Source organism: Macrobrachium rosenbergii, chromosome 48 (assembly GCF_040412425.1).
Source record: "Macrobrachium rosenbergii isolate ZJJX-2024 chromosome 48, ASM4041242v1, whole genome shotgun sequence".
NCBI classification, from domain to species: Eukaryota; Metazoa; Arthropoda; class Malacostraca; order Decapoda; family Palaemonidae; genus Macrobrachium; species Macrobrachium rosenbergii.
This window is the reverse complement of record NC_089788.1, coordinates 28,590,493-28,615,752: the sequence shown is the minus strand read 5'-3', so window position 1 is coordinate 28,615,752 and position 25,260 is coordinate 28,590,493. Positions and strand designations below refer to the sequence as shown.

General features: G+C 39.4%; 1 protein-coding gene across 3 annotated transcripts in view; it reads right to left on the bottom strand.

Moving 5' to 3' along the window:
- The window catches only part of LOC136831325 (uncharacterized), a 471,746-nt gene that overhangs the window by 161,351 nt on the left and 285,135 nt on the right, over window positions 1-25,260 (bottom strand). Inside the window, exon 1 of one of the 3 annotated variants that reach the window (XM_067091565.1) lies at window positions 19,971-20,572. The exons of 1 other annotated variant lie outside the window; for it this stretch is intronic. In XM_067091565.1, the coding sequence (XP_066947666.1) occupies window positions 19,971-19,993 (23 nt within the window). In that variant the 5' untranslated portion in view covers window positions 19,994-20,572. Of the gene's footprint in view, window positions 1-19,970; window positions 20,573-25,260 lie in introns of those variants that run through there. One more of the 3 variants, XM_067091566.1, reaches the window with a different exon arrangement.

The following is a 25,260-nucleotide window of genomic DNA, read 5'->3' as shown; positions in this document are numbered from 1 at the left end:
ATGTTTAAAGTATTAAATACAAAGTGAACTTTCTGAAATTATGGAATAAAAGTGATAACAAAGGTTTAAAATTTTAACTCAAGGAATATTAACAGCTAAAAATAAATATAGTACCAGTAAAAACAAAAATACCTGGCATATAGTTCTAAAGTTATTGAAAGTATTTAAATAAAAGCTCTGCAATTATAAAATCCTAAAATTTATTGAAATTCACAAATCTTATTAAGGTATAAACGTTTGAAAGGTATAAAAAGGATGCAAATTTTAAATCTGCATACAATTTATATATTACGAAAACAGAACGTATAAAATGTCGAAAATTCTACAAACATATATGAAATTATAGTCTAAAACTTAAAAAGACAAAAAGTTTTAATTCTATAATAATAAAAACCTTAATTAATAAATATGAAAGTATAAACATTTAAAAGTATAAAATTTTTTACAGAAGCATCCCCTTCCATGTATTGGGAGACGCTTTTAGTTGCCATGCAAAACACATCTCCCACTCCCCCAGCCCCCACCCCCACCCTCACCCTCACCCTCACCCTCCAGGGTCCCTGGTCTCCTCCACTGTTGGCTTCGACGCGGGGATGGTGGGGGGTTGAGTAGAGAGGAAGGAAACTGAGGGGGGGAAAGGAGGAAATAGAGGAGACTAGGAAAGGAGGAAGAAATCAAAATAAAACTGTTATGTGGAAGAGATGCAAAGTGACAGTGAGAAGAGGAGGGTAAGGTAATGGGTAAGAGAGAGAGAGAGAGAGAGAGAGAGAGAGAGAGAGAGAGAGAGAGAGAGAGAGAGAGAGAGAACAGAAACAGTAGGCTGAGAGGGAGATGAAGTGAGGGGGAAGAGAACAGGGGAAGAGAAGGATAAGGTAATGGGTAAAAGAGAGAGAGAGAGAGAGAGAGAGAGAGAGAGAGAGAGAGAGAGAGAGAGAGAGAGAGAGAGAACAGAAACAGTAGGCTGAGAGGGAGATGAATTGAGGGGGAGGGGAGTACAGGGAGGTGGGGGAGGTAGGGAGAGGGAGGGTATTTCAGATCCTAAGGCAAACGGGAAGCTGGGAAAATCGTTACCAAAGCCCTCCTTTCCACCCCCCTTCTCTCCCAGCCACATCCCCAACCTTATCAACCTTACACAACCCCCTCCACTCTCCCCCAGTCCTACACACCTCTCCTGCACCAGGCGCCCTCTCCCCCACACCTCCCAGCCCCCAAACCTACCGCAAACTCCGCTGAAGTGCAACAATGCAGGCACAGGTCATGCAACAATGCAATGCAATATTCCGACACGAATGCGACGGGGAGATAGGTCCAGCCTGCATTAAACTCGAATTCAATTACTAAATTAATGGCAAAATCTTCACCAATAGAGGAAAAATAAGTTATTCACTAGATTTCAATTCACTAATAAAATTAAAGGCTCGACTTCAAATGCTATCAAGCCAAAAGTGCAGAGCCATACAAAAACACCCAAAAAAGCTTGAACACTGAAACCTTAGTATTACCATCTCCAATTGTTTAATAAGAGTTTAAATCTCCAACAGTATAAAGAACAAATAAGAATTCAAATTCAAATAAAAATATTTAAAATCTTACAAATAAAATTTCTAATATCAATCAGTGTCTTGAATAACATAAAAACAAATTTATTTAATAAAATATGCACGCAAATTTTCACGTTTCATCTACCGAATATATATGTAAAACCTAACATGAAATCCTTCAAAACCTCATTTGAATAAAGAAATACTAAGCAACCAACGCATAAAAAAAAGACTCAATTCCATGAGGAAAACAGAGCCACCTTTGCAGGTCCTCAAAAGGATTAGAAAGGAATGCATCAGACTCTTCAAGTCTCGAAAATTATAAAACAAATTTACCATTTAAGTCAAATGAACAAAAATGATTAGGAGTACGCCTGAACGAGACGGAACTCTTCAGACTCACTACAGTAAACGAAATTGTGCATCCGTTGCCCTTAGGAGTTGGTGCCTGGTAGATACTCGACCGTGTGAGGTCGCAGCCAGGGAGGTGGCTAGCAACTTCATCCCAAAAATAGTTGTCAAGAACCAGTAGGTTAACACTTTGGAGCATTCTCTCTCTCTCTCTCTCTCTCTCTCTCTCTCTCTCTCTCTCTCTCTCTCTATATATATATATATATATATATATATATATATATATATATATATATATATATATATATATATATATATATATATATATATATATATATATATATGTGTGTGTGTGTGTGTACATATATATATATATATGAAGTCTAGTTCTTTATTTTTTCCTTATTCACAACCGAATAACGAAAATGAAAGCTGAAAAGGAGAAGAGGAAGAAAAGGAAAACGAGGAGGATGAAAACATGAAAACAGGGAGAACAGGAAAGGTAAAAAGACGAGGACAAACAACGAGAAAGTACAGAGGTCAAAGGAAAGCGAAGACAGCAGGATGGAGAGGAAAAGGAAATTAATCGACGAGGTAGACTACTTCAATCAAAATGGAGACGGAAGAAGGTGAAGAAGGAAAAAGGAAGCTGAAAGTTGATCAGTGTTTTTGCCAAGCCCTATAGGAGAGGAGAGGAGAGGTACGTTTTCCAAATTACGAAAAGAAACACAGGTTTTCTTTATTTTCTTCGCACTGCTCCATCAAAGGTGGGATTCATAACGCACGTAATATACAACAACGGACTACCACACAAAGCACATGACTACCTCCATTCTTTCAAAATGTCTTCACATAAAATGCCGGATTTACTATAGAAATGTTCCTTCTCAAAAATAAACATGTAAAAAATGCGCAGAACTTTCTTCGGAGCAATCGAGTTTTCTGTACAGTGTATAATGCTGTATGAAACGCTCAGCCACGGCCCGGTGGAGACCTGTGTTGTTGACACCTATAGCGGCGCCAGACGCACGACCATGGCTAACTTTAACCTTAAATAATATAAAAACTACTGAGGCCAGAGGGCTGCAATTTGATATATTTGATGATTGGAGGGTGGATGATCAACATACCAATTTGCAGCCCTCTAGCCTCAGTAGTTTTTAAGATCTGAGGGCGGACAGAAAAAGTGCAGATGGACAGACAAATAGCCATCTCAATAGTTTTCTTTTACAGAAAACTAAAACTGGAATAAGATTAAACCTGGGGGTTAAAAACCTCAGATTTCATGTTTAATTTGGGTGCAGAGTGCAGACCATTCAGCAACTGGAGTCTCAATAAAAAGTAATTTTCCTTTTATTCGCCATTTCAAACAGGAATGAGAGAGAGAGAGAGAGAGAGAGAGAGAGAGAGAGAGAGAGAGAGAGAGAGAGAGATTACAAGACTTCCACCTTTCCATAATCCCACCCAACCCGAGATCCCTCCTACCTCTTATCTCCCCACTTTCAACTCCTCCATTCAATATGGCAACTACCATCATTAAATAGGTTTAAATCACTATCATCACCATGAGAAATCACCAAACGCACCATTACGGTAATCACCAATCACTATCTTTCTTACCACCATTACCTTCATCACCATTAACACTTGACCTATCAGTAAGATCAGGACGGGTTAGCACAGAGGCAGTCTTCTCTCTCTCTCTCTCTCTCTCTCTCTCTCTCTCTCTCTCTCTCTCTCTCTCTCTCTCTCTCTTTCCTTTTCCCTCGATTCCACTGAAGTCAAATCTCTCTCTCTCTCTCTCCTCTCATTTTTCCTCTACTTCAGTGAAGTAAAATTCTCTCTCTCTCTCTCTCTCTCTCTCTCTCTCTCTCTCTCATATAAGCCGTCCCAGGCGAAAACACTTCCATTCGAGCCTTATGAGACTTGAGGGAGCTGAATAATTTGGCAGGAGAGGCAGAGTCTAGCTTTCCATTCCAGCCTCCTTCCTTTTACTATGACGAAGCTGAGAGCTTGTGTAAGAAAGCTCCTCTGGTTTGAAGACAGGCCAATTTACAAAGGTTTCGCAGAGGGATTTTAACCCCAAGGGAGGGTGGGAAGGTAAAACGTAAAGGGGGTGCGGTGAAGACATACCTACGAAGATGTGGTTTCAAAAGATGTGATTTACAAGCCACTTTACATAGGCTTAAAATGTATCACAGCTTCCGGGGGGATGAGTATATGCTAGGCCACAAAAACATTACAACCGCAGTGGGTAACAGGATAAAACGCACACATTGCAGCGAAGATACAACTCCAGACAGGGGCAGTAAACATATAACCACAAAAGAGGGTGAAATGTACACCCTCAAAGATGAAAAGCTAACTAATATCAAGTTCATATTCATGGTGACATAGGCCCAAGAAGACATCAAATTCTTTTAGAAGAGGCGGAGTGTTATGCGCAAGCCTATGGTGTGCAGTGTTACTTTTTATACACGAATTTAGTGATGACGCTTGGGACGGATTTTTGTTTTTGTTTGAGGTTCTATCTGTAAGGTCACAAATTGGAAATAAACTGAGAAATGATCCCCCAACTCCAGTCTCTTTCAAGTTTCAAGCTACAGCTCTCACGACTAACAGTCTAAAGCAACTATAAGATCAAGAGCAATTACAGTAACTTGTGACCACAGTGTCTGCACGACACAGGAAATTACAAGTAGAGCATCACAAGTACCTAAAGAACCCCTTCTGGGTTCCTTACACAAATAACTGAAAACTTTGGTTCTAAGTACTGTAATCAACAGTCCCCTCAAAAACCAAAGTAAAAACCTTTCGGCTCTACACTTTCAAAAGCATCGAGGTTGAAAAAGATTCTTAATATAACGGGATGGAAAAGATAAACCAGCCAGTTTAGCTCCAGGAAAACAGCAATGAGACATACTGAGTTTCTCATTCCTCTGCCTACTGTCAAACATCAGCCAACGGGGTTGCATTTTCCTTTGGACAGTAAGTGTAAATGAAAAAGGGCAAGTCTGCCACTAGTTCACCATTTATGTGCCTGAACTGTACTAGAAAAAGTTTCTTTTACAGACAAACTGATCTACCCCTTAGTTGGCATAATCAGTCAAAGCCAAATCTTCTATGTTCCTTTTTCAGTGGTTATAAGAATTCAGTTTCTCTAGGATGCACATCTACAATCATCATTGAACCAAGTTTGTCGTTAATACAGTCAGTCAACGATGACGAAGGAATTCGCCTGTTCTTTATGTTGACAAAACTGTCTTTTAAATGAACAACAGATTCAACTTTCTTGTGCAACTCTGACCAATTTGGAAGTATAAGATCACACAATACTCCACGACAGTTTGTTGTGATTTATCTATATTACAAGAGTAGGGCAGACCCTAAACAGCTTGCTCTGTTTTAATCGTTAAAGCAACTAAAGCATGCTCAGAAGTCCCACTTGGAAGACCGTACTTGTGGGTGGCTTCATTTATAATTTGCTCACAGACAGATTCAGCAGCAAAGCCAAAGGCTCTTAGTACAAAGCAATCAGCAGGAGAAACAGAATTAAATCAATCCCTAGGTGAGTGAGTGAGTGGGCACTAAAATCGCCAACAAATACATGAGAGGCCTTTGTCACCTTCCCGTATGTTAGCCATAGCGATGAGTTCACAGTCAAAAATAGTATTACGTAAGTCTGGACTGCGATAGATGAAAGACAAATAAAAGTTGTTTTGCCTGCCACAAACCTTTACACACTTAGACCCCATGACACCAACTTTCATAACAGGTCTTACTGGAAGCGGGGTAATAATTGCTAATTTCCACTGGCATAGGGCTGATGTTGCACTTTGCAACAGTAAATCTTCATGTTTTCTTGAAGCCTCGAATGATGAGCCAAGATAGTGCCTTAACTGAGAAGCCAAAGTTTCTTTGCATGGATAGCATGAGAGAGAGAGAGAGAGAGAGAGAGAGAGAGAGAGAGAGAGAGAGAGAGAGAGAGAGAGAGAGAGAGAGAGAGAGAGAGATTATTCAAAACAAGATTAACGTTCCAACTATGTTTCTTAAAACTGCTGCGATCTTCCTATACAAAACAGAAAACAAAAATAACCCAAAAATAACCAATGTGCCTAAACTACAATCCATCCCTATCACTGATACTTGAATTAGAGTTTTTTCAGCATGAAGAGGAGATTGGTTTTCCTGAAATAAACTGTAAAGTATTTCTCCAAGTAATATGAGCAAAACCAACTCGTCGTTCTCTTGTTACTCCAATCCTATTTGGACTTGCAATGAAGGCCCCTCTCTCTCCGTCACATAAACACACACGCACACACTATACAAAAATAAACAATTATGTATATATATATATGTGTATGTATGTACAATTGAATCATGAAAATATGGAACGTGATGAATATATAAATAAAGATAAAATCCACAAAGAAAAGAGAAACACTGGAGTGCTGCGAAGGCTTTCGACAGGCGTCCTTAACTAAGCAGACTATTTACTCAGCAGACTAAGTAAAGGACGACAGTCGAAAGGCCTCGCAGCACTCCAGTGTTCTCTTTCCTTCGTGGATTTTGTCCTTATATATATATATATATATATATATATATATATATATATATATATATATATATATATATATAAACATCAACATCAGACTCTTCGACGAACAGACAGGTAACTCCAGCCTCCCATAAGTGGCCCTTGTGCTGAACAGGAGCACAAGTGCGAACACTAAAGCGAAAGGTGAAGAAAAAAGCCTTTCGGCTTTAATCTACCTGAATCATTAAAAGACGAACGCCGCTGGGAACACAGCCTTGTCAGCCTTTTCTCCTACTCTCCCTCTTTCTTACACAGCATGCTGCCATGCTGTTTGCAGCTGCGGTTATATTAAAGATGCTGCAGAACGCCACTGTCGCCTAATCCATCTAACTTCCCTAATTTTCCCGGGCTTGGGTCTAATTCCCTGGCTTCGCGTGGCTGCCTCGACTTTGGCTCGGCAGAAATTTTTTAATCCGCCCTACTTAGGAGGCTTACGCTTCATATCCGTTCCCTTCGCATTATTATTATTATTATTATTATTATTATTATTATTATTATTATTATTATTACCAGACAAACATATGCATATATAGCCAGTAATATAAATGGGATAAACGGCTAAATAAGAAGGGAACACAAGGGCTTACAGGATAAATTATATATTTCATTTCAATTAGCATTCGGTATTTGCACGGTCTATGTATGCCGTCTACATATGTCTTCCTGCATTCTCTTGCCTAAACTATGTATAATTTTACTTGAAGTGACTGAAATACTGTTACGAGAGAGAGAGAGAGAGAGATAAAAGCTCGCGCCATGAAAGGCCGCTAATATAAAAACCGCCCAATACAAGTTCACGTATGCATGGCAAATCAAGTTCCATTGTTGATGGCCCCATTCAGAGAAGAGCAGAAACAAAAACCTAAGCGCTGGTTCCGATTCACACAACTCAAAAACACGACTGTCTGGCGTATTTCATACCATATAGATTACAATGATAACAATAATCATGGTGCTGATACTGGAGAGAAAGATTTAAACAATACAACACACCAACACGATATATATATTTGGAACGTGTTATGAACGATGCTAATGCTGGAAACAGATGTTCCGAGAATATTCAGAGAACAAAATGACTGCTGCTTCTATTACAATTTCCAAGCATGTTTTAAAAAATTCACCTAGCCACACGTTTAAGAAAACACGAGGCATAAGTAATTTAAGAAGTCATGGAACTTCTGTTCTACTTCCAGTTTGAAATATGTTGCACTTAACCACATGTCAAGAGAAATCTACATCAACTTGCCCAATTCATTTTTCAACAGACAGACTTTTCAGTCAATAGAAACTTCGACCGAAAACAGTTTTCCCTTTATACAGGCTATGATGGCTCCGCTCTTTCATGAACCCACTTCCCGACCCCACCCGCCCCCCCTTGTTTATGCTCACTTCAACCTCACATGAAGTAGTCAACAACATAAAGGAATCCTGCAGCTACAACCTCAACTCACACAGTTTTTTCACCACCCAACCTCATATAAAACAATATCAACATCGCATAACTGTACTTCATCTTCTTCAACAGTCCGCCAACCTCGTCACCTCAAATGTCCAGCTCAACCTCAAATGACTTGGCCCATTCTATCGTCACCTTACTGTGTTACAATCTCATTGTTAACCCAATCCCTGATAAATGGGCGGCAAAATAACAAACATACACAAACACACTAATATATATATATATATATATATATATATATATATATATATATATATATATATATATATATATATATATATATATATATACATATTACAGTTTTTTCCTGGGCAGGTGTGGGTCCAGAGTGGTTTCAAAACCAATGTCTGTAAATCGACCCAAGCATTTTTACGCTACCTGCCACCATCACGGTCAACTAACCACTAAGTACAAAATTCATAGCTTACATCAACGGGAACACAGCAGTTTTCAGTTAACAGTCTGAGAGACCTGGTCCCGTGGGATCGAAGTAAGTATGTATGTTATACACACACACACACACACACACACACACATATATATATATATATATATATATAATTATCTATATATATATATATATATATATATATTATATATATATATATATAAATATACATATATATATATATATATATATATATATATATATATATAAACTACAGTCTCTTTTGAACCAACAAGCATTTCGGTATGAAGTTGCAGCCCTACGCCATTCCCCAACGGGAGTGCGACCCATCACAGTCGACACCCACAGGGTACACTATTCAATGCCTTGGGTCACTAGTCATGATGGGGTTCATCGAATTGTGCATAAATTGCCCCGCCTCACCCTGGAGTCCAACTCTGACCTTGTGGCAGGTAAGGCGAGGGTCATGACCAGTAGAACAAGCAAGAGAGAGAGAGAGAGAGAGAGAGAGAGAGAGAGAGAGAGAGAGAGAGAGAGAGAGAGAGAATATATATTCCAAAATGTAAAGTTCGATCCCCGAGCCATGCTGAAAGACGGAAAGACAAATCACATAATTATGAACAGCAAAAAATACACAGCACGAAGAAAAAAGAAAACAGCAGAAGCAAAACAAGCCAAACCCTGCCGCTTCAATTGAGACCTCAAACCGCCGTAAATAACAAGGCAATCAGGGCCATTGCCGTAAACGGCCTTAAAACACAGACCGGTACGATCTCATTATCAGCGCCTCGTGTAATTATATGCGTGTCCACCCCAAACCCCAACCCATCCACCCACCCACCCACCCACCCACACACAAAAATCTCCGTCGAAATTGTGTGTCTCTCTAACTCTTGATAGACGGTTTGGATCTTTACTAGATAGTGACCCGAAGGGTTTTAACCCGGTGTGTACCCACCTTTGCGGCGTACTTCGTACAAGCCTATTGGGGATGACCGTAAAAACATAAACAAAAGACTGTAAATATCAAAGATAATGACCCCCAAAAAATATTAGTACTAGATAACGACCCCCGAAAACCCCTGGGGGAAAACCCTTGTGGGTCACTATCTAAGAGGGACCCGACCGCTTCACCGTAACAGAGCAGCATTAGGTTTCTTTCTCGCACAAGAAAAGAGAATTTTAGAAAACCCAGGCCTACACAGGCACAAGTTTCGAGCTAGTTATATTAAGTGTATATAACCTTTTAAATGCAATTAAGTCTATCAACTTCCGTCACATGAGTAGTTATACTGGACTTATAACAAGATTGTTGCGCACACATACGACACTTGCATCGGTATATATACCCAAGAGAAAGTGAGAGAGGACAATACAAGTTGAGCATGAACTCGTCGAGACCTGGTCACTTTCAAGATATTATTAAGGACCCGAAAACCAACTATTCGCTGAGCCCTGCGGAGTACTTGTTCACTTACCTCTTAATTTTTTTTTCTTTTTCTATGCCAGAGCTGAGGCGAATTTTTCTGAAATTTCCAAAAACGCGCTCATACGCTTCCTTTCCTTATTCGGAACGTGGGTATTGCGGTTCAGCTTAGATTATTCCCAACTGGCCAACCAGTCAGAAGCTGTGTTGGAAAATGATAGAAAAGAAATATCTGTAAGTTAAAAAGCTAACTGAAACCAACAAAAACTTCAACACTCGTAGATTAACGTGTATCAACACCATAAAATAAAATGTAATAAGAAATCAAATAACTAGAAACATAATTCAGAATACGCTTGGGCCTACTGTATATCAGTCACCAACACAACTTTAATGTAACAATACAATCCGAAAAATGGTCGAAAAACTCGTAATGACACGATTGTGTCTTCCACTGAAGACCACTTAGACCGTTTTTCATTTATTCGTGGCATGCCTCGAAGTTAATGAATATGACCGAAGCATGCTACGAATAAAAAACGTACTCGGTACTATTTAAAGGGCAATGTTGCCAGAAAACTTTGGCTTATCAACGTGTCCCAATCAGAGTTGACAAATTCAAGAAACGCCGACGTCATAAAGCTTACTTAACGCACATCAAGAATAATAATCATTTGACCGTTCGTCGATCAACAGGCTTTTTCAATGACATAAAACAGATAGGTACAGTACGCTTACAGCAGTAGCCTAAGTATTTATTGAGTGAGTTTTCCTAGTATGCCTTGTGTTGCCCTAAAGACGGAAGCAACTTTTACTTCAATGTTCCTAAACACTGAAGAAAGTCAAACAATTCAGACGTATGAGTAACATGAAAGAATAGCTGTAAAGAAAACACTGAGCATCAAAATATCAACAGGAAACTACTTCTTTGTCTCCCGTACCGCGAGCACCCTCCCTCTCCACTTTAACATAAAGGGGGAGGAAGAAGAGGACACTTGAGCAATCTTCGAACACTCACAACCACGGCATTTCCTCTACACATGACATTCGGATCGAGAAAGTATGCGAGGACCGAATTGTAGGTCTCCCCTCTCTCTCTCTCTCTCTCTCTCTCTCTCTCTCTCTCTCTCTCTCTCTCTCTGTGGCAAATTCAACCAAGTTCTCCATGACTTACATTAGAAATTTTATCAACCATTGGCAGAAATTTCTGGTGTGTGTGCGTGAGAAAAGAAAAGAAAAGAGAGAGAGAGAGAGAGGGAGAGAGAGAGGAGACTGTTAAATGCAACATGTAGCAAATCAGCGAGTAAGTTCTTTCTCTTTCTCTCACGAGGTTTAACCCTTTCCTCCGGACCTTGCCCACGTAGACAAGGTGTATCTCGCGATATTGACCCAAGGCTGGTGCTATCTTTTAGCGCAGACTATTTCTCCAGGCGACGTTAAAAACAGGTGCAGATGGAAAAAATATAATAATCATCTTCTTCCAAGGTCACCCCCACCCCCACCCCCTCTCTCTCTCTCTTTCTCTCTCTCTCTGACAATAATGGCTGTCTTGATAACATCACAAGAATTTATTTTCTTTTCACAAATGTAAATTCATAAATAAACAGAATGTAATTATGTAAGTATTGAAAAATGCAACTATGAAACGAACCTCATAAGTTTCTAACCTACCCATCAGGATCAACGCGAAAGAAATCGAGTGGCACCGTAGATTTTCGTTCGGCGACAAATTGACCTTCAGGCCATAAAGTCCACGGACATTGCACTTACTGATTTATCTAGTTACCGACAAAACATTTATCATAGTTTTGTTTCGTTTCTGTACTTTGTATCACTGTATCTGAGCAGAACTAAAGAATAATCCTATCACTAAAATTAGAGAAAAATCACCTCTGCGAATTTGAAGAGTTGCTCTGTGAACTGGCATACCAACACGACATCCACTCACAGAGGACTGTGTATAATATATACTATATTGGCCTGGTAAATCACAGGTCAGTGGTTCAAATTTTTAAATATGTGGTTGGGTTATTTCGAGGCAAGATCGTCTTCTTAACATCATTGTTAACAGCAATGTATAAAACACATAACTCAAGACAATATCTACCTTTCATGAGGCATATTTTTGTGCTCATCACTATACCAGTCTGTTGAGAGATCGACCATTGCCTCCTCTTTAATACATATATAAGCTTCCTCCCCTGGGAAAGCTCAATGGCCAAAATTTAGACCTGTGCTTTGAAGAATACAACTGAATACGACTTAATTCTACCGTTATCTTGATATCTAAATCAATGATCCCACCCAAGTATACAGCACCAAGTAGTGTTCTTAAACATTTATCTGATTAGCACCTTTACACAACAACAACAACAGAGCAGCAATAACACTCATATAGAAGACAATCTATTCAACAAATGGGCATTCTTTTTCGTACATAAAATAATAATAATAATATAACAGAGCAACCATACAATCTCGCTCCTTCCACCCGCGCTATCATCTTCTGCCAGAAATAGCAACGAAAGGGCGTCGCTTCGATCATAACGACCTTTTCTAAATGAACAAGTTGCTGCGACCTTTCGTTAGCAACCTTTCCCGACTCCCTGCCACGTCAGAACACTCACTCAGACAGATAGAAAGAACAGGGGGTAATCACACAGAACATTAAAAAAAAAATTTCACTTAATCACCTTGATGTCTACCAAAGAATTAAGTTTGGGCTTAATTGACTGAAATCCAGTTTCTGGAGAGAGAGAGAGAGAGAGAGAGAGAGAGAGAGAGAATAATCATATGAATAGTTTCATCTTGGTGGGATGAGAATTAGGCAGGATACCTCATGGAGATCCTATTTTAAAGGAGTATTGATAATTCACGCCTGTTACTTTTAAATTTTTCCTCTCATAGCACATCTGCGATCACACGTCAACCGACAATCGCCTATACATTTTACTGAGAAGGTCAACTTAATAGCCTACTGCATATGAGAGCTTTTAGGGGACGCACCCATGGCGCTCATTGACTCGCCCTGTGTACTCGCTTGCAAGACGCGTGCGATAACACTAACGATGTAAGAGAGAATACTGGCGTGGGTAACGAAAGACTGATAATGAAAGAGATGAGAAACTCAATAAACTTCTGGTCTCTCTACCCATTCCCCTTACAAAAGGGGGAGGTAATGCAGGCATAAGCCTAAACCAAATTTGAATTTTACTGCCCCAGCTCCAGTTAATTTTTTTGAATCAGTTAACCGGGGTTTGTTATGAACCATCCTTGGCAAGCAATGGCTGTCTTCGGCAAAAATATATATTTGAACTTAACGAAACCCTAAGGCACAATCATAAAAGCGTTGTTCATAATGAATCCCAAAACGAACAGATTGCCAATGGCAATGCAACTAAACAGGTGGACTGGGTCTAAGACAACGAAACCGCGCTCGCTCCATTTAACACATACCTTTCATAACCCAATTTGTGTTTCGGGACCAAACGAAGGGAGAATGAGGGAAGGTATTAGAGGACGGAGGAGAGAGGGACAGAGCAGCAGCTTAGGGAGAGCGAGGGAGAAGCCAGGGAGAAAAACAGCGGGAGGGGAAGCAATATCTAAAACCTAGTCGGAACGCATTAGCCTCAAGAGCCTGGAGCAAAATTAGCCCTTCTTAGAGTAGTCTGTCTTGACACAAGACGACACGGGCTACGTCTACGGTTGCAGAGAGAGAGAGAGAGAGAGAGAGAGAGAGAGAGAGAGAGAGAGAGGCAGATGGTGGAGGAGAGAGACAGAGAAAAAAAATGGGACGGTTATAACATGCGATAATGGTGGGGGTGAGGGTGTTGGTGGGGGAGCAGTCACTGGTTGTCTATGGGTAGGGGGCCTCGCTTCAAGGGGAGGAAGAGGAGAAAGAAAGAGAGAAACACAGGGAGAAGAAAAATAAATCACGCGAGGCGAAGGGAGGGGATGAAGAATGTTTTTAGAGAAACGGGGAGCGAGAGAGGGAATTTACGACTAAAAGGTGGTGATGACAACAGTCCTTGTCAATAAGAGCACCTTGTTGCTTCACGCCCAACATAAGATCAAATATATTTTGGGTCAAGACTTCTTAGCTGTCTAATAACAGAGAGAGAGAGAGAGAGAGAGAGAGAGAGAGAGAGAGAGAGAGAGAGAGAGAGAGAGAGAGAGAGTCTACATGCTGTGATAATCTTGTACCAGGGAGATTATCCAAATTACTAACTGTGCATAATACACTGATTATAAGTCCACTTTTTAAGTAATTATAAAATGAGAGATAGAGAGAGAGTGAGAGACTTAATCTACATAACCCTCGTTCAACAATACCTGACATATTTATAGCACTGACATATAACTTATTATACGAGTGGCGGGACAGAGCAATATGCGATAATAATACCTCCGTCTCGGTGGTGGTGTTGGTGGTAAGTGGGGGGCGGGGGTTGGGTGGGCATTTAGATATCCCCCAGTAATTACACCTGTAACAAGAACAATATTGCAGAACAGAAGCACATAATTGCACTGTGCAAAAGGCAACCCCTTTGCGTAAATAAAACAAATCCTGCCAATTGCAGGTATCTCGACTAGTCGCTTATCTGTAACAAAAATTACCACTTTCATTAAATTGATGAAGTTCTTCTATCAACACGGTTACAGTGAACATGATTGCCAGGAATTTTCAGTGGGCAGCGCGCCTAGATCAATTTTCCAGTGAACATCGTGGCTTTGCTGGGATTCCTGGGGTACTGTTGTTGTTGTTCCATAGCCACATAAAAGACATTTAACTTGTTAACAAGTTTTTAAAGTAGAATGTCCAATAGAAAAACTTACTCGTTACAAAACAAATGGAAAAGATGGACAACAGAAAAAATGCACTTGAGAAATCATTCGGAAATCCTCATTACATATCTCAATGTCATCCTAAACTCGGCAACCTGTCAGACCTAACAGTCTTTACAGAACTTACGGTTGTGTTCACACAAAACCCTCATAGTCCTAAGTCCCTTTCAATATCGAAACAAGTAACGGAATTACATCGCCTGTTGTCAATTTCCATTGGTAGTATATGTCAAGGCAGTTTCACACACGGATTCGGCACCATGCTGTCAAATATTTCAAATTTGCCCAAACCATTTCTTTCTACAGTGGGGCAAACCATGTCATACACGTTTGTCGGTGGAAAGAAAACTTTTTACTGGTCATTAACTGCCGTCACATTTTTTTTAATATAAACTGAAATGACAATTTTGTAGATGTAAAGAGAAAATGCATTTTTGTTGGAGCTAAACTGAAGTGACCGTTTTGCTGGTGAAATAATGAAGTCCTACAGGGTTCAAGTCATGTCAAACAGGAAAAATCACTCATTCGTGACTTCAATATTTCGTAGAATAATAATAATATTAGAAAATTGGTGCCAAGTTTGGCAGAAGGTCACTAAAAATGCATGAAATATTTTGCGTGACACCATCTTCAGTAATTTAAATTCTAAAATTGCATATTTTCTTTTAATTTACGTTCTTTGTCAATGAGTAGCCTAGGCCTATGCACTTGAGCTATATTTTTTCTTTTCAATCTAAAACAATGACATGCAAAGTTTAACCCCTACAGTTCTGGTACTCTACAATCATAGTGAAGTCTTTCTTTCTTAATTAAAGGTTTATTACAATATTTTGGTGGACCTTGGAACGAATATAAAAAATATGTAGCCAACAAAAATGATGCACAAAATATGCAGCCAATAAAAAAACACAAAATATATTAAATCTTTTGGGGAAAACTACTATATGAGAAGAAAAAAAACTGAGCCTAAAGAAAAAAAGACACCCTAAACCTAGCAACAAACAGAAAATAAGGAAATAGTAAACAAGGGCAATGAAAAAGGGACTAGTATTAGCATAAACGATAGCAATCATGGCTACAAGACAAAATAGGCCTAGTTATAACGCACTCTGGCAAATAAGTACATTAACTCAAAATGAACAAGGAAAAAAAAATGAAAGCGAACTAGCAAAAATCACACACGACCATTGCGTGCTTGAGTTCTCGACCACACGGAATATTCAACGCAGAATCTATAATTAGAGGGTCGTTAATAGAATGAATTTGTTTGCGGTGGCATAAAACGCATACCGAGAGCGAGAAAAGGGAGGGTGGACTCGGATAGGGAGGGGCGTGTTGGATGGTTGGGGAGTGACGGGAAAGGTAGGATGTGAGAGTGGGATGGTCTAAGGTGGGAGGGGAAAGTGGGAGGTTTAAAAGGATATGAAAAATGAGTTGACGGAACTGGACCACTACGGGGCGATATTATTTTTCGTTCTTTTTCTAAGCAATTCAATAAAAATTACAATCATGGGTTGAAAATGTACGAAGACATTATTTTAGTGATATTACAAACATCGTTAACCATTATCTTATAATGGTGCTAAGCAAACAAAAGAAAATTGGAATTATACAGTAATAACAACGAAAGAAATAAATTATGGTTAGGCTAATTAAATTTTTTTAACGTTGAATTTCATCTTCACCGACTTTCAATCAACTTACAATTATGGCAATCACTAAGACTGTTCATATGTATGACCACATCCTACTAGATTACATATGTGCCGATACAAAACTCTGATAATTTTTCATTAAAATTGAAACGGTGCTATCTACCAAACAACCCAGTTGAGGCCTATGACAACCATTTCCTCAAACTATATACAAAACTATCTGATCCCCCAGGGGCTAGTACTAAACACAGCGAAACAGTGACTCACCTGCACTGTTTCGCCGTGTTTAGTACTAGCCCCTGAGGGGTCAAATATAGAAAATAAATGGTCGATACAGTATCATACTATAGTAGCACCAATATGTTTTCTCTTGGCACTGAATGTAATGACATCAACTCGCCTCAAATTACCATCAAATCCAGGCACGATTGTGACGATCTGAAGTATACATATTTATTCTGGGCAGTTTTGAACAAATTTGAGCGGAGCTAAGGAAATTGTTTCTGGAATCCTTTCGTGTGAATAAACAATCTATAGATATGGTTCTAGAATTCCAATTTAGCAGAACACTCAGCAAGTTTACAGAATTCCTGGTTAACTTCTGATGACGGCCCAACATGCAAGGTCTTTAGAATTCTCGTATAGATAGTGTACCCTATCTATAATTACTGTGGCCTTTGTTGTTTCTTTACCATAAATTTGGTTATTTCTTTAACATAGATAAGCAGAAAGTAGTTTGATTTAATCTTTACTTTGTATTTGTTGATTGAACTTCACTTTTGTTTGGCTTACATGAACACTGAATATATTGGATATAAAAGTTCTTCATTACCCTAAGAACCATGGTTTCGAGAATTCTGCTCAGTCTATTTGAACGCAGAAGCTCTACGTTTTAGAACCCTTCGTTTAGCCTAAATGAGCAACATACACATAGAGCTTAATTCTCGCTTAAAATATATGAACAAAATGAAAATGCGAGGATTTAGTTAAATGGACACCAGTGAAATCTCAGTCTCTGCCATTTCCTTCATTGAACCAACGACGTCTGCAACACGTTCCGGCACACGGACATCGTCCATTACCCTATCGTGGGCTTACGGACAAGTTACCCTAGCCATAATCTCCAAAACATTTCCTGCAATTCCAGTCATGCTCTCTCTCTCTCTCTCTCTCTCTCTCTCTCTCTCTCTCTCTCTCCATCAATTTCCCATCACTCGCATGACGTGAAACCGTTCTCGAAAACGCAAGAGGCGCCCGTGTGAATCTAGCGGAAGTAAAACCATTTCAATTCCACTTTGCTCAGAATCCCTCCATCGTGATCTGGGCAAAACATTTTTGGCTTCAGTGGTCCCAAAGGCGTGAAAACTTCGCCGGCAAAAAGCTTTTAAAATGCAAGGACTGAAATCATTTTATTCTGATAAAAACAAGTGGTTTGTCTTTCTTGAGATGAACTAGTTGTGTACATTTCAAAATACTCACAACCATGTGGATATATATATATATATATATATATATATATATATATATATATATATATATATATATATATATATATATATATATATATATATATAATATATATATATATATATAAACTTTAGGTCAATATTTAAGTCATGCCTACGTCTGTATGCTGTTTATAACTAGGTCTAAAAGAAAGACATTCATTTTTTACCTGGTGTACTCCTTTAACCAAATACCTGAGAGGAGGCAACTTAAACTACTTACAAGAATATTAATCACAACCATGCCGGTGTAAGCTATCAATACACTCACTGAATAATGCTAAATAAGCAGTCAAGCATAAGATCCGTCAGCAATGGAAAAAATTGTTGGTTGCGACCAAATTAAACAAAGTCTGAAGTTAACCAAACAACATATTCACGTGCCACATTGTTTATAATGTCCACGTCTGGGAACTGTGCTTTTGTTAGGAGTGCAATGATTACTCAAAACTGTTGCGTGACAATAAGAGGATTCGAATCTACGCTACTCGAAAATAACAGACCCAACTTGCATATTTTCAAATGACTTCATGACAATATTAGAAAACCCAGAACTTAATTGTGATTGCTGGCGATTTAAAATTTAACTTCCACATTTAGTAGCAACCTGCATAACTAGGCGGTTGTTCTAGACAACGTTTTTGAGGCTCAAAATTATTAACACTGAGTCAAACTGCATTTATTTCAACGGGCTAATTACCTGGCAAACGCACGCTCTACATGTTTAAACCCACGTAAAATAATAAAATGCACTGTTAAATGAAGAGTGTAATGAGTCAAAAGGTAAACAAATTTTCGTGATATACTAAACCAACGATAGTTTCCCAAATCCTTCAGTTTCACACGCACAGAAGCAGGTCCACAAAATGCTCGTAGTAGAAAACTGTCAGACAGATACGTTTTCTTTTCAATTATACAACGGAGACAATTCAACAAAATTCGAGTAGACACAAGAAGAAACACTACGATAATTTATACATTAAGTGAGTATGACACTAGCCACATTGGAAATAATGGACTACAAAGCCTAATGAAGTTGGACCTTACACTTTTAGAACCCTATTCGTGAAATAAACCAAAATCCTGGAACACCTTGCTAACCAACTAGAATGTCTCCTGCTGGACTGATCAGACTGGCAAGCTAACTTACTTTGAAATGAAAAGGATGAGAAATTTCACAGAACTTGTACCAATTGGAAAAATTATAGGAATAAATATGGTTTTCAACTAAAAATCATCCATGAAATAACCGTCCGCTATGCCTTACTTTTACCTGCAGAATTCTGTCTTGAAAAACTCATGGTAGCCAAGACAGAATACCTACCACTGGATAGCGAAGTATAAATCAGTGTTCGGAAAATGTAATATGCGAACTCAATTTGAACAAACAATACCTTACAACTTTAAAAATCGTTAAAAACGGTGATCTTACATCACCAACTACTGACCTCAGAAATATATAACCAAACATAATCAAATACATTTTACGAATGTATCAAACATTTTAAAGCGAGTAGGTCTAAGGTTACCCACTTCTTTACAGCCACAATTCTCAGGTTAAGCCTAAATTCCACGAGTTTTTTCTTTTCTTTTTTGCTTCGGGGACTGAAAAAAAAAAACACTAGATCCCCGAGATATCCACAAAGGACCTCCCTTAAGTCACACACAGTTCCGAAATAGTTGTTAAAAAGCCCTCAGTCTGCAGACAGCCATACGCTAATTAGAGAAAGATTTCAAAACCCGCGGCGATATGATTCACATATGCGCGCCCTTTGTTTATTTTAAAATCTCTCTCTCTCTCTCTCTCTCTCTCTCTCTCTCTCTCTCTCTCTCTCTCTCGTGGGTTGTCGTCAAACGTTTTAATCAAATAAGATGGAAAGAATTCAATGATGAATAAAAAAGAATACAAGTTTTCTTCAATTCTATGTTTCTTTTATGTTTATGACGAGTTAATCCTTCACAGAACGAGTTACAAAATCATATTAGAAAATACCGCCGTCGAACTTTTATGAAATGCTTCTAAATAAATTCCGTATCTTGAAAACGTTTACGGAACTGTCAGTACATGACAACGTTTTCAACTTCGAAGAAGTTTCTACCAAATTCATTACGAATACAGTCGTGCAACACTAAGTGAAACTGCATAAACTAAAAACATGAACTCAATTAGTGTACTCACCAGTGATAGTACATCGGATCCATTTTGAAACACCGAAAATCTTGTCACTTTAATCAATGGAAACAGAAATATCCCAAATCCAGTGAGATGGCTTAATTTCCTCCTGTCAAACCGCAACTGTCAAAAAGACTTGACAAGCAAAATCACGTCAAACAATCACACAATTTACAGCCTTTCTAAATAACGAGGCAAACCAATTAAAAACAAAAAATACATTTATGCAATCAGCAAGCACTATCAATTCACTCTTCCCAGATCAGAACGAACAATGCTATTTGTCAAACTCTTCTTCTCGAAAACCAAAGCAGGGAATATCCAAATCAAAATATCCCAAATCTTCTGGTCTCACTGCCACACCGAAGGCGAAGAAGAAGAGCCTGTAGGCCGAATGACCTCCTGGCCAGGAAATCAACAAACTGCGATGACGTCACGAGCACTGTAAATGTTTTGAAAGGAAAAAACTGCTGAAACAAACGTTTCTCGTCGCCGACCAACGGGAGAGGAGCAGAGGACACTAACACACGAACGATCGTTTGCGAACTGTTGTTGGTGAGGAGTAACAACCCAACAAACTCTCTCGGTAGTTGTGTAGCGTGTGTGTTGGAGGAGGAGGCCAAGGCTGTGTGATGTGCCCCCTCTGCTCGGGGAGGGAGGGGAGGGAGGGATGGAAGGAGGGAGGCAGACAGGCAGGCAGGAAGGGAGGAACTCAGGAGGCTAGGCTTGGAGGGAGGGTAGGAGGAGACATGGAACTGGAGATGGGGAACCGGGGAGGGCAGAGAGAGAGAGAGAGAGAGAGAGAGAGAGAGAGAGAGAGAGAGAGAGAGACAGGGGATGACCACCCACCCAACCCTCTTCTCTCTCTTTCTCTCTCCCTTTTCTTACTCACTCATTCACTCTGTGAATCTGATTCTCTCTCTCTCTCTCCCCATATTTCCTCAGCCTGATTCACATTCCTTCCTTCATTTAATTACTTTTGATATGAATCGAATTAGTCATTGTGACTTTCTCACATCCAGGATAAGGAAGTTACACAAATCTGCATGAATACGCGTGTGTGTGTGTGTGTGTGTGTGTGTGTGTGTAAGGTCGGTGAATGGTGCAGTATGTGTAAGGGATTAGACGTGATACTGATGCTGTGAAGTTCCCTGCACATGGGGCTCATCCTTAATTCAATAACAAAACATGAAGTGGCAGTAACCTCCAATTTTTTGTTTATTTCGGCAGCGGCCCTTGCTGTTGGTAGAAATGGGTTAATGTTGAAAAAATATATAAACTATAACCACGCGGACACAACGGTATTACGGCATTATCGCTACTTACAATTTCACCGATAACCAATTATGAAATCCCGCTTGGGAAGGGGTAATGAGTCCTTCGCGTTCGTCTGTCTTTGCATGAGCATCTGGAGAACAGGAGAACAGAGGAGCGGATTCTGATGAACAAATTTTGGTGGATGTTACTGGAGATCAAGGGTTTGTCACAGAGGAAATGATTTCGATTGTTGCTGCCTGCTCTTTTTAAGAAAGCAACACCTTCCTGGTATTCGCGAGGGAAAAGTATTTTCTGTTGCCATGCTCATGCCATCAGCGTCTTATTCTTAAATAATTAAGCCGACGGTGACTTGAACGGATTTTAATGAATCTTGAAGCAGGTATCCACCGAGTAACCCTTCCTGATGATGACCTGTTCGTGGGTACTGAAGAACATCGACGTTCTGTCGCCTCGCGCATAACTGCCATCATCAAGGTACTGTACTGCAGACGGGTTTCTCCATTCACACTCCATAGTCCCCAAGGCATGCTGAATGCCCAGGCAGGGCATGCCCTCTGCGGAGAGTTTCATTTCCACTGCTGTTGGTTAGGCAAAGATGCAGTTTATTATAGTTTTGGCAGGTATGAAAATCCGATCATATTAGTGGAAACATTCAAATATATTGTTAAAACACACACATATGTATATATATATATATATATATATATATATATATATATATATATATATATATATATATATGTGTGTGTGTGTGTGTGTGTGTGTATACGTATGTTGTATACGTTTGTTGCCGTTTCGTCATGAATATATTGTATAACAATATAAATAGCCTTTTCCTTCAAGAGTGATGGCTCAAGGTGTCAGTTACTCACCAGGCACTTTGGTTCTTCTCCTGCCTGGCTATAACCCTAAAGTCGACTAACCACCAGTTATATAATTCATCACTGCCTAGGTCAAAAGGAGCACAAATATATTTCTGGAAACGAGCATAAGAATTTCTCACCGCACGTGGTTCGATGTACAGAAAAGCATGTAGAACCTTCTATGCAAGCATGCAGGTACAGTATATGAAATATCTACGGTCAGAGAAGTTTTCTGCATCGGGTATCGTTCTTAATTACACAGCGACTGAACGTAGCCTTTAATACACACACACACACACACACACACATATATATATATATATATATATATATATATATATATATATATATATATATAAATTATATATACAATATAAATTTCTGACTCACATCAGGATTGTCTGTTGATTATTTCTATCATATTCACTCAGAAGGGATAATAAATAAATATATATATATATATATATATATATATATATATATATATATATATATATATATATATATATATATGTCACACACGTGACCTACGGGCAATAAACGCCACATTTTACTATTAGGAAATCTTAAACGGGAAAGTGCAAGTAACGCGATGTTCTTGATGCATTATATGTGCGATGCAATTGCAGCTGCCGGGGTGCATCCAGTAATATAACAGAGAAATTCCCAAGTCTCTATCAGCTGCCTGGTGAATACAAGGAAATATACTGACTACGTGAGTTTTTTTTCCGAGTCTGTTTTCCTGCAAACAAAACACACATGCATGCACGGAAAATGCTAACCATTTGCGCACACATACGTATAATGAAAATATAAGCGCATGCAACGCGTGCACGAGCATAAAGTATTAGAGCGCGTGGGTGCACGCACACACACACACACATTCATACAAGCTAGAATGAACCTACTGTAGCGGGTACAGCTGCGTAAGTTTGGTCGTAATGAGTCGGATTGACTTCGTGATTAGCAGCAAAGGAAAGAAAAAACTATAAAAATAAAACCATCGACCACAAAGTAATTAATGTATGATCGTTGTTCGTGTGAATTAGGATAATATGCGCACCTTCCTAAGTGTTTGTATGTATTTGAGAGCTATTAGGTGTACATAACTGACATGAAGACTTAGCGCGAAGATGACGCTGAATTTACCATAATATGATCGAACTTAAAATTTGACTTTCAATCGAAGTAACTTTAGCATTCTTTTTTGTTCACAACTTTCTTAGGTAATGCCAGGTTGTGTTAAATTTTGAGAATTCAACAGCATTAAAATCTTTAGAAAAAAAAACATAAAAGTGAAGACATCGATATTGATGTACTGTACTTCTCTTTCACAATGTTTCTTGAGACCGATTTCTAAATCTTTATCCTTTTTAAAATCTTTTTTTTTGGAGTTTTCGCATCAATCGATCCATTTCAATTTTCGCAACTTTGCTTCTACATTCGACGAGCCTCTATCAAGTGTTTCGCCTCTCCATTTCGTCTATTTTTGGAGGTAGTTCGTTATTTACTCCCTCTCTCTCTCTCTCTCTCTCTCTTCACTGCATACCACTTAACTACTTATCGTCAAGCAACCATTCTTTAGGGGTTACGAGAACACAGTAACGACTCTACACATGATACCTTGTTTTATTTATTACAATTTCAAAGAAAGTCAGTGCACGAAATATATTTGATAGGCAAAAAGTCTAGGTACATTTTTCATCTAATTTCGCATCCTGCGTTCTGTTAGCTTCTCTCTCTCGTTCACCCTTGCCTCCCTTCCATCCGATATACATCCCAGGGGGCCCTCCGTCCCCTAAAACGGGGAAACCCCAACCCCACGCCATCCTAGCCAGGCCCGAGCAGGCTTTTTTGACCGAAATCTCACTCGGTTTAGTTCTAGATAAACTTGTCACAGCCGTCAAACTCCGGTAAAACTGTCTGCGTCAGTCACCTAGGAAGAAAATAAATAATAAACTCGATCAGCATGTCGCTGTGCCATCGACATTCAACAAATCAAAAGGCATTTGGTATTGGAAAATCAACACAGCTGCAGAGACGAAACATTCTGACACAGCGTCGAGGCTTTATGGCTGGACCCCCTTGAGCTGTCTGGCAGGCGGCGTTGCCAACGCGTAGGATAATCTTAAAGGGAATAGTTCCATTGCGTTGGTAATATTGCTGTTCGTGCAATACCCGCCCTTGTTGCAGTATAGCTGCTGCTGCTGCTGCTGCTGTGCTTCTGCTGTTGCTATTGTAGAACCACCACCCTCCTCCTACACCCTATCCTCTACCACCCATATCTAAACTGCTCGATGTTCCAGCTAGGCGGGCTATCAGGGATTCATAGTTAACAATTTCCCGGAGATTTCAAAGGAAAAGCACGGTCATTGTCACAGGAATTTAATTGCCACAAGAAGTGCTTCGACAACTCGTCTTGAAAACCATAATTGAGTTGGTGGTGAATCTTCAAGAACGGCAAATACGAGAAACGTCATTTTGTATGATGAATATATGTAAACACCTGCATACGCACACGTCTTCCCAAATGAGTTGAAGTAGGTAATTTAGAAGTTAGTTCAAAATGTGGTCTAGTCTAGAAATCGACGGTGAACTTCAGAACGAACACCATTCGCCTTTACGACCCGAATTTGGGAACTGAAAAATTCCGGGGAATGAATATTTCTTTCTTTCTTTCTATAGAAGGGAGGCACTCTAATTTGTTTTTATGCAGACACGCTTCCCTGTCCTCGTTTTGTTTGTGGTGTGTGTGTGTGTGTGTGTGTGTGTGTGTAAGGCAGTCCCCTATGCTTCGTTCAAACTCATCCTTGTTTTATCATAGAACGCTCGGCTGAACCTGCCCTCTTTAATTTGTTATGAGTTCTAAGACCAGTTCTACAAAAATGAAGAGAATACAAAAATGTTGACAGGATTTCAATCTTTCATGCCGCTCTCTCTCGCTCTCTCTCTCTCTCACACACACACAGTTCCCTTCCTCTTTCCGCCTTCCCACAATTCCCTGCTAAGCAGAAAGCACCATACCTTCATCTGTTTACCAACCAAACACACACATACGCACGCACGCACACAGACTGGCATACCCAACTGTGCGACACACGTACGAATTTAACATGGGCGAAAACGTACACGAGCGCGCGCGCACGGACACACAC